The sequence below is a fragment of the Neopsephotus bourkii genome, unplaced genomic scaffold (genome assembly GCF_033783945.1).
Source record: "Neopsephotus bourkii isolate Nb327-2 ecotype Australia unplaced genomic scaffold, CSIRO-AGI_Nbou_v1 NB_1630, whole genome shotgun sequence".
Lineage (NCBI taxonomy): Eukaryota > Metazoa > Chordata > Aves > Psittaciformes > Psittacidae > Neopsephotus > Neopsephotus bourkii.
Genome location: NW_026902105.1, coordinates 10,261,653 through 10,272,376, shown reverse-complemented (window position 1 = coordinate 10,272,376; position 10,724 = coordinate 10,261,653). Strand labels below are relative to the sequence as shown.

The 10,724-nt window shown below is 40.0% G+C and overlaps 1 protein-coding gene and 1 pseudogene across 1 annotated transcript in view; both read left to right on the top strand.

Moving 5' to 3' along the window:
• The window catches only part of MRPL13 (mitochondrial ribosomal protein L13), a 35,960-nt gene that overhangs the window by 150 nt on the left and 25,086 nt on the right, over nt 1-10,724 (top strand). The window contains exons 2-4 of the mRNA XM_061373463.1: nt 631-754; nt 3,761-3,854; nt 6,735-6,795. Of these exons, the coding sequence (XP_061229447.1) occupies nt 631-754; nt 3,761-3,854; nt 6,735-6,795 (279 nt within the window). The remainder of the gene's footprint in view (nt 1-630; nt 755-3,760; nt 3,855-6,734; nt 6,796-10,724) is intronic.
• On the top strand, nt 4,728-4,905 carry LOC133223115 (U1 spliceosomal RNA; annotated as a pseudogene).

Below are 10,724 nucleotides of genomic sequence, written 5' to 3'. Positions count from 1 at the left end.
TGAGCACGGAGCGCGGTCCTCTCCTCTTCGGGTCAGACTGTGCCGGGGTGGCCGCTGCTCCGAGGGTGGCCGCTGTGGCGTGGAGAGCTGTCGTGAGGGAACGGGCAGGAGCCCGGGACGGGGGAGCGGAAGGTTCCCATGGGTGGTCTGAGGTAGCGGCCGGCCTCCTTCCCTCCCCTTGTCGTGGAGCGGTGATTGCGCTAAGGGGCCGGCTGGCGGGCCCCGAGAGCGGTCAGCGTGTGGCCTGACTGCTGGATACAGCCACCGGCTGCAGGCAGCGGCTGCTGGTCGTGTTCATAAGGCGACCTTTGGGGAAGTTGTGCCCTTCACTGAGAGGGAAGGAGATGCCAGGCGTTACACAGCCTACTGTATGTAAGCAAAATCCTTAGAGCTAGTAACCTTACAGTGTTGCTGTCACACACGTTGGAAGTGTGCACTGTGGTGGGTGTATTGCAGTGCGTAGCATTGTTCTCCATCCATGAAAAGGTTATTTGGAGGGGTGGTTACTGAATATTAGTATTTCTTCTAGTGTTTTGGAGTGTGAATGAAACGTTGATCTAATTAAAGAAGATAGACTTATGTGTAGAATTGTGGGGTTTTACTTTAAGCACTACCTTTCTTTCTCTTTAGCAATGGGCTACTTTTGCCAGAGCCTGGTATCTTCTTGATGCAAAGTTGCAGCCACCAGGAAAAATAGCAGCTGAGACTGTACTCAGGCTTGAAGGCAGGCATAAACCTATTTATCACGCACTAAGTGAGTATTACTGAGTAGTTAAAAGCAAATTTGCCTTCCTTCACTTGTATCTTTCTTCTGATTTCAGCTTTAAAATCAAGCCTGATACATAAAGTTACACTTTGTAAATCATAAATGTCTTTGCTTTCTTTCTTATCTCTTTACTTATTACTCCTCTGCAACCTTATGTCATTGTCTTTACCATATGGAGCTCCTTATGAATATATGGTTTATTTTAAGTAGCTGAATTACAGTGGGTTATGCTTTCATATTTTTAAAAGCCTTGAAACGTGGTTCATTCTACTGATTTTAGCTGTAAAGATTTAATTCACAGTGCACACAGTGAAACACTGATATGATTCTGACTAGACCACAGGCTTGGAGTGGTTTTCCATTCTGAATAAAGTGTAGAGATGTCCTGTCTTCATGAGGCAAAAGGCACGAACTGAAACACAGGAGGTTCTCTCTGAACATCAGGAAATGTGGGATTTTTTTACTGTGAGGATGACTTGAAGTGATTGCCCAAGAGGTTGTGGAGTCTCTGTCCTTCAAGATATTCAAAATCTGGCTCTTCTTGAGCAGAGAGGTTGAACAACATGACCTCCAGAGGTCCCTTCCAACTTCACACATTCTGTGATGATGAGACTGGAACCTGTCTGATTCTTAAATGGGAGATTTAGTAATTGTTGACAGATATCTTCTTATTTACATGAAGAAGTCATTTTGCTCTTTGGCAGATAAGACAATTCAGCAGTGAAGATGTACCTGTGATCTTGTTTGTTTCTTATAATACCATAGTGCCTGTCACACAGTGATACGCATTTCATAGAATCATAGAACAGTTACGGTTGGAAAGGACCTTAAGATCATCAAGTTCCAACCTCCCTGCCACGGGCAGGGACACCTCACACTAAACCATATCACCCAAAGCCTCGTCCAACCTAGACTTAAACAATGCCAGGGATGGAGCATTCACAACCTCCCTGGGTAATGTATTCCAGTGCCTCACCACCCTAACAGGAAATAATTTCCTCCTTATATCCAATCTAAACTTCCCCTGTTTAAGTTTGAACCCATTACCCCTTGTACTATCACTACAGTCCCTAATGAAGAGTACCCCCCCAGCATCCCTATAGGCCCCCTTCAAATACTGGAAGGCTAGTATGAGGTCTCCACACAGCCTCTTCTTCTCCAGGCTGAACAGCCCCAACTTTCTCACCCTATCTTCATATGGGAGGTGCTCCAGTCCCCTGATCATCCTCGTGGCCCTCCTCTGGACTTGTTCCAACAGTTCCACGTCCTTTTTATGTTGAGGACACCAGAACTGCACACAGTACTCCAGGTGAGGTCTCACGAGAGCAGAATAGAGGGGCAGGATCACCTCCTTCGACCTGCTGGTCACGCTGCTTTTGATGCAGCCCGGGATACGGTTGGCTGCAAGCGCACACTGCTGGCTCATGTTCATTTTCTCATTGACCAGCACCCCCAACTCCTTCTCTGCAGGGCTGCTCTGAATCTTTTCTCTGCCCAGCCCGTTGCTGTGCCTGGGATTGCCTCAACCCAGGTGTAGGACCTTGCACTTCCCATGGTTAAACTTCATAATAATAACTTTCAGATAATAAAAAGCTCATTGATGGTACAGTGTTTCCTGTAATTCCCACACAGATTTTTTCAAGGGACTCTACTGAAACATAAAGGAAGCATTACACTTTGTACAGTGTACATACTAAAACCTGGTTTTCAAATAGAAAGTTGTAGTGTTCTAAAGATGTTTTAAATACCAGTTCTGCTGTTGCAAATTACGTCTTATCCACAAGATGTCACTGGAGACTAAGGCTGTCTGAAAAGTAAAGCAGACATTGAGAGCAAATTTTTTTGGTTGTCTTGTGGGAAAGAACTTTGATACTTTTATGTCCCTGAAGTTATAAAATCCTGGAAGTTCATGTCAAGTATAACTTTATTTCATGTGAGATATTCTGTAAATCAGTACCAAAGGCATTACACCTGAGTTTGGCATTGGTAGGCTACTACTAGAGACATTTGATATTCTCTAAGAGAGCAGAGCATGCCTGAGTTTGTGGTTGATGTATTTAACACTTTTTTCTTTTTTTTTTTTTTTAAGCTATCAATAATTATTTTCATGTCTGTGAAATAACAGTTCTTTAAACAGAGTAATATAGTGTGGGGTGGTTGTTTTGGTTGGTTTTTAATTTGGTGTCCTGATATCCTTCCATAAAGTCATTATTTATTGTGTTGAAAAGCATCTGGAGTGAAATTTATGCTGTGGTTAAGGAAGGAAAAAAATTTGACTTCTTGTATGTTTATTTTCTGGTTTAGGGATAATCTTTTATTATTCTTCAGTCTCATATTTTTAGATGCTGTCAGGACTTAACGCCTTAAATAAGGGGATGCAAACTTTTTCAGGAGGTTGAGTCTGGATTTTTAGGTTTCTTCTGCACCTTCTGTTTCTCTCAACCCTCGTCCGTTTGCATCCTGTCTTTGTAAGCAGCTTCACAATAGAGAACAAAAAATAGTGGGCCAGTTTTTTTTTTAAATGGGGTGATCTGGTTCTTTGTGTTGGATTGTGAGCAGGTGTAGGTAAGCCATTTATGTTGCTTGGGTAGGATTTATGCTCTTCCCTGTATCCTCAAAGGAAATGACTAGCCTAGATGGAATTGTACTGCAAACCCAGTCTGGCCCAGGTATAACTTTAGGCTGCAGTGTTAGTCTGTAATATCTAGAAGCAGCCGCAAAGGCTTGTCTTCTGATGAAAGATTTGGCAAGTAGTTTGTCACTCTTGTGAGCTAACAGCTGACAATATGTACATTTAATTACAATTTAGTCCTAATTAAAATGTAGGAGGAAAAATGCATGTACCTGAAGTATGTGTTTTTACTATATGACAGGAATTACTGAAGTTATAAACGTATTTATGTGTTACTATGTATATGTCACACACTTAGTAGTTATTTTAATTGATTGCCTGTATGGTTCCCTTAATACTTTCCACTAACTTCTGCATTGTAGATGACTGTGGAGATCATGTTGTCATAATAAATACAAGACACATTGCCTTCTCTGGTAACAAGTGGGAGCAGAAAGTGTATTCATCACATACTGGGTAAGCTTCATAATCAATACGCAAATAAGCTAGCAGTTGGTTTAATGTCGTATTTGCTTAATACTTACAGTCTTTTTTAGCATATTGATTCAAAAGGGAATTTTTGCTTACATGTTTGGAGTTGCTTACTTGCGTTATGATGTTTAAAGTGATGCAAATCTTTTTCTTTCTTTGCCCCCTACCCAGTGTATGTTGTTAGGGAAATAATCTAAAGTAGTTGGAGTAATTGAGTAAGTGATCAGATTTGGTGAGCCAGGTTGTTTTGTGTTAAGCCATGAACCCAGTGATGGAATGATGGGGATTATTCCATTTATTAAGCAGTAGAAAACATTCCTATTGACACCTTGTATCTAAGATATATGTGGCTGCCAACTTCAATTACTTTATTCTACAAGTACCTGTTTACCTAAGAGTAAATATCAAGATTGACTATTGAATCAGAGGGGAAAAAAACTAATTGAAAACACTCGTAAGAAGTAAAATGCTCTCAAGATGTACTGATACATATGTGCACTATATATATATATGTACAATATGTTTTTCTGGGAGGCATAACTTATTTACAGATGGAAGTGCAATAACCCATAGCAGACAGTATGGCAACGATCAGTTTGATGCTCACAGTGATGACAACTAGATAAGAATCTGTAAGTCAAATGTATGCAGCCATGAGATGAATAAATCATACTGAGAACGCTAATTTTGCTCGTACTGATGTTTCAGTCCTGAAATTCCTTTGCTGAATTGCTGAGTTCTTGCTCAGTTGATGGAAAATTAATACACTTTTTTCTTTCCTCCCCCACCCTTATGACTCCTTAAAAATTTTCACTCTAAACTTCTATGTAAGTTAAAGCCCTTCGTGTAAGTGCTTACACACTTACCTGGCAGGGGAGACACCTTGATCAAGCATGTGGTTTTCCCAGGGTGAGGCTCATCCCTTGCACTCCAGCTGTGCTAACTCCTGCGATTTCCTCAAACGCAGGAAACTCAAATGTGTAATTTGTGGTAGTGGGGGGACTAGGGTGATCTGGCTGCAACATCTGTCACCCCGTTGATCCTCAGGGTTGATTCAGCTGATCTGGCTGGCTAGGTGGGTGTGCCCTTCCTCACTGCTCCGCATGCGTCCCTCCCGAAGCTGCGCTCTCAGTCAAAGAGGATGACCTTCCCCAATACAGACGGTACCGTTCATCAGTCACGGGGTATACGGTAGCTGTGCTCCCCTGCTAGAACCTCCAGACAAGCTCAAGGTCCAGTTGAAGGGGAATGTAGGGTAGTCAAGCTTTCAAGTCTGCAGACACATCCAAGTGAGGCGCTGCACATGGCAGTCTGTTTTTTGTTTTTGTGTTGTTTTTTTCTAATCATGCCAAGTGCAAGGTCCTACACCTGAGTCGGAGCAATCCCAGGCACAGCTACAGGCTGGGCAGAAAAGAGATTCAGAGCAGCCCTGTGGAGAAGGACTTGGGGGTGCTGGTCGATGAGAAAATGAACATGAGGCAGCTTCGGTGTGCGCTCGCAGCCCAGAAAGCTAACCGTATCCTGGTCTGCATCAAAAGCAGTGTGACCAGCAGGTCGAAGGAGTTGATCCTGCCCCCCTACTCTGCTCTCGTGAGACCTCACCTGGAGTACTGTGTGCAGTTCTGGTGTCCTCAACATAAAAAGGACATGGAACTGTTGGAACAAGTCCAGAGCAGGGCCACGAGGATGATCAGGGGACTGGAGCACCTCCCGTATGAAGATAGGGTGAGAAAGTTGGGGCTGTTCAGCCTGGAGAAGAAGAGGCTGCGTGGAGACCTCATAGCAGCCTTCCAGTATTTGAAGGGGGCCTATTTGAAGGAATGCTGGGGGGGGACTCTTCATTAGGGACTGTGGTGATAGGACAATGGGTAACGGGTTAAAACTTAAACAGGGGAAGTTTAGATTGGATATAAGGAAGAAGTTCTTTACTGTAAGGGTGGTGAGGCACTGGAATGGGTTGCTGAGGGAGGCTGTGAATGCTCCATCCCTGGTGATGTTCAAGGCCAGGTTGGACAGAGCCTTGGGTGACATGGTTTAGTGTCAGGTGTCCCTGCCCATGGCAGGGGGGTTGGAACTAGATGATGTTAAGGTCCTTTCCAGCCCTAACTGTTCTATGATTCTGTGATTCAAGTGTCGCGTGTAAGTTTTGAGTAAGTGAAAAGAATTGTACGATTAAGCCGAATACTCATTATCTGTGCAGTTTCCAAAGAGGGCATGATCTCATGGTGTTGAGTTTATTTTTCATTTCTCTCAGATTGATACCTAAAAATGTAATTAAAATGAAACCCAGCTTTACTTGATACTCATGTCATTTCTTGCACCACTGTATCCTTAAAGTATATGCATAAGTGTGAGTTAGTGCAACTTCACCGTATCTCATAGACTTTAAAAAGATGGATGCATTGCAGTAAAAGTCAAATTTTATTACTGTAGACACGCCAAGTCATGCTAAGATTTATTTAAAATAGTAAGAAAATAATAAATACTGTCCAGAATGGTTGTTTAGTATGTCAGACACAGACTGGTTGTGAGTCTTGATCATCTTGGAATACTTCCAGGTTTTACGTATCTTACTCCCACTGTATTCTGTAACTATGATGGTGTACTCCGTAAGCAGTTTTAAAAACATATCCACTTGCTTGTGAAACAGACATTTTCATAATCCAAGTGAGTAAATAAGAAAGTATGAATGTTGTTAAGCTTGGATACTTGACAGGATACAATATTTTTAATAAAATGTAGTGAGAACTTCATTTTTTAAAGGCTTGCAATACCATTGCCCTGTTGTTCAAGATGTACTGATATTTGTGTTAACAATGTGCTTAAGCATATAGCTAAGCTTTTATGTTTGTTCTGGTTTTATAGCTATCCTGGTGGTTTCAAACAAGTGACAGCAACTCAACTCCATTTAAAGGATCCAACTGCTGTAAGTGTTTCCCCTTCTTCCCTTTTACTTGCAAAGCTGTTTTATTTTCATTTAATCAGTTCCTCTAAACAAAAGGGATTGCCCACCTTTTAGCATGTCTAAAGCTAAATCACATTTTGCTAACAGCTCTTAGAAGCTTGGCTTGTAACACTGTTTTTGTAAACAGCATGTTTTGAGGGTTAGACTGTAGGTTGTGCATTTCTGTGATTCTTCCACGCTGTCCAGATGAGCAAATCGAGTTCATTTGCTTCACTCATTTTTGACTGATTTACTTGCTTTTAGTTTCAGGGGTCTGACCTTTCTCACAAGCCAACCGCCTCAAGTTAGATAAGTTGTATTTCAGCTTATTGACCCTACTACTTTTTAAAGAGCCAGCAAGAATAATGCTAATCTTAAAAGTGTTAGAAAGTACAACTGTCTCTTTCAGTAAAATTCAATTTTAGGTTTTGTTAAATGCTTATTTTATAGAAAACATCTTTTCTTTCATGCTGCGTGTTTATGTTCATGGTCTGTGAAAGAATTGGAAATGGTGATTACTTTGAAATTAAGCATCTTTACTAAATGTGTGTCTTAGACTATTGTAAATTCTGAACATCATTGTTGATGCATTTGTTACTGATTAACAAAGTAGGGTATTAGATACAAACATTTTGGGATGTTGACTTACGCAGTTAGAAAGTTTTACTAGGAGTTTGAGTGGTCAGCACTGGAGGAATGAGTTTGCTAAATTCTTAGACTGGATATAAGGAAGAAATTCTTTCCTGTTAGGGTGGTGAGGCACTGGAATAGATTGCCCAGGGAGGTTGTGAATGCTCCATCCCTGGCAGTGTTCAAGGCCAGGTTGGACGAGGCCTTGGGTGATACGGTTTAGAGGGAGGTGTCCCTGCCCGTGGCAGGGGGGTTGGAACTTGATGATCTTAAGGTCCCTTCCAACCCTAACTATTCTATGATTCTATGAAATACTGGTGTTTCAGAACATGGTATGAGGCCCACAGAAAAATATCACATATTTGTGTGTATTTTTGACTCTGAAAGGGTTTAGCTTGGGTCACCTTATATATAAAATAGAAAAATGCTGCTTCTTTCTCACAGAAATACGTTTTATCTTCTGTAAAATTCCTGGGGTTTGATAATGATTCTTTTTTTTCCCCCATCTATGATTTAGACCTCCTGGTTTGTCCCAAGACTCTCTTATACAAGACATTGTACTCAATAAAAACCAGTCTGCCATATGAAATTGTCTGGTTTTCGTTTTTACTTTTGCAAATTCCTCCTTTGAAGTGAAATTAAATCCCACAGTTCAATATTATTTTCTGTCTAGAATTTTTTGAAACTTAAATGCTTTTGAGAACAGGCGCTAAGATAGTTGTAATTCCGTTGGGAATTATTGATATTTCCATGTCTAAAGTGGATTCGTTGACCTTTTTCATTTGACCTTCAAGCAGACACTGTGCACTGGGAGGCAGTATAAGACAACTTGTTTGTTAGGGCCTGAGACTTGGATGTTCTATAAATTACCTTCTGGCATTCATTCTGAAATACCTCTTTGCTTGCCAGACGTATAGATGAATTTCTGTGCAAACAGAGGAGGGTTATATGCATTGCCAATAGCTATAGCATGTTGGACAGAAGCTCAGCTAATGGTGATGTGGCTCAGGGCTTGATCTGATTTAGGGAAAAAAACTTCTTTTTAACATAATTGTGGAGAGCTCTCAAGCAGTTAACTCTTTCATTCTATTCAAGTGAAGCATTCAGATGTCCCTTTGCTGAAGATCTCTCATGTGTATTCGTGTCATATTAATAGGAGTGGGTGGCAATTATTCATGATATATTTTGTATGTGTGGCTGTGTAGGTTTTGACTTGCAAGTGATTTTGGGGTAAGAAATATTTTTTTACCATGTGATTTTTTTTTTGTGTGTGAAATATATTGGGATATAACAAAGATGAAAATTATGATGGTGTCTTATTAATATGTTTTGTACTTAGAACTAGCTGTTAAAACCTCAAAAAGGATTACTGTAAGGAGAACAATGCCTAGCCTAAGTAACATTTGTATCTTCAAAATATGAGTTAAGTGACGCATAGTTACTGTGGAGGCTTTCATAAATCACTTGTTTTGAATTGAAAAGAGACCTTTTCTCTTTTAATCATGCTAAATTCTTGTGAAGCCAGTGGAAATAGGCAGGTTGTAGGAAGTAGACTGTATCTTTCTATGGAATCAAAATCTTCATTCTGTAAAGCCTTGTTTTCATCCTGGAGGCTACTATTTTTTCTCTGCCCTTGCTTCTGTTGTCTACTGCTAGCTCATTAAATGAGTCATTATTTTTTGAAATAGTGCTGTTACAGAAATTAATGCATTAAATTAATGGAAGAGATTATTTCCAAGGAAAAGGATGTTGATATACCACCTTGTAAACTTGCATGGTGTTACATAGAGGTTTAACAATGGATGTGATATTTTCAGTTTGTGTAAGAGGTAGATTAAAGCTTGTATTATTCTGTGAGTTTGTGTGTATATAATAGGACTGCAGCATTTCTTAGCACTGTTTTTACTTACATGTCTAACTTCAGACATACAAATTCCCCATGATAAATAATTTTCCATTACTGTTTAAACATTGTTTCTAGTATACAGAGATACTGGGTTTAGGAAAAACTGGTACAAAGCTAACAGCTAATTAAAAAGGTTATAACGAGTAATTTGATGCAAAGTTATAATGATTTATGCTTACACTGGAGACTGAAATTCATGTTTGTTAGAATTTAGATGCATTTACTGCACGATCAGCCTTGATTGTTTCTAATTCCTTCATAAGGTACCAAGATAGGGATGGATGATCTCATATTCTTGCTTAACAGAGGTCGACATCATTTTAGCTATCTTCCCAAATTTGGACGTATCATACTTCTTGTGGGTAGTAGTTAGTGCATCAGAAGGATTTGTGCTGAATTTTGAATATGCACATGCATTTTTTCATAGGACCATAGGATAATTCAGGTTAGAGAGAACCTTGGGAGATCTCTAATCTAGCCTCCTACTCAAAGCAATGTCAGCTTTTAGGTAAGATGAGGTTGCTGGGAGCTTATCCAGACTGGTCTTGAGAGCCTCTTATGGCAACCATTTCCAAGCCCTGACTTTTTTTTTCTTGAAACACAAAAACTCTGTGCCTATTCTAGTGTTTAATCTCAGATACATAATTTTGCGTCTGAGATTCACAAAGCATTGCTATATTTTTTCCACTTCCAGGTATCTTTTAAGTTAATATGGGGCAGTGAATACAAAAGGAGGTCTGCACATTTCATGTTTTATATAGAACTTAGTTCTAGGTTCATTCTGCCAAGTTTTTCAGCACTTCAGAAAAAAATACTTTATGGAAGAGTTGAAATTACACTGTGCTGAAAAGATATCAAAAGTAAATAGTCTGCACATTTTTACCTTTAGCACCTCTGAGTTCCTTTGGGAGGCATGGGGAGAGGAGTGTCTGTGAATCTGTAGTATTTTCAGTGTCTGTTGTAGTGTTTTCAGTTGTCTGCTCTTCTGGAGAATGGCAGAGAATAGCTCTTGTCTGTTGAACTTGGCCAGGCTACTTTAGGAAGTGTTCACTGAAGAAAAGAAAAATATTTTCTTCACATTTCAGCCTTTTTTTGTCTCTTACTTAGATTTAGTGTAAATTCTTGGACCATCCATAGACAAGAGTATTTAATATCTTCTTTAGGTGCAGCATGACAGTTTATTGCTGTAGTTCAAAACACCCTCTCTGTTCTTCAGGTTAATACAATGCTAATACTCTGTATGATATTACTGTTCCCTTAGGATACGTATTAGGAGACAATAGTAATTTCCACTGTAGGTTGCTAAGAAAAATCTCTTGCAAAGGTTTGGTGTGTTTTCTTTGACAAGGAAGCCTTTTGAAAAGAAAGGAAACAG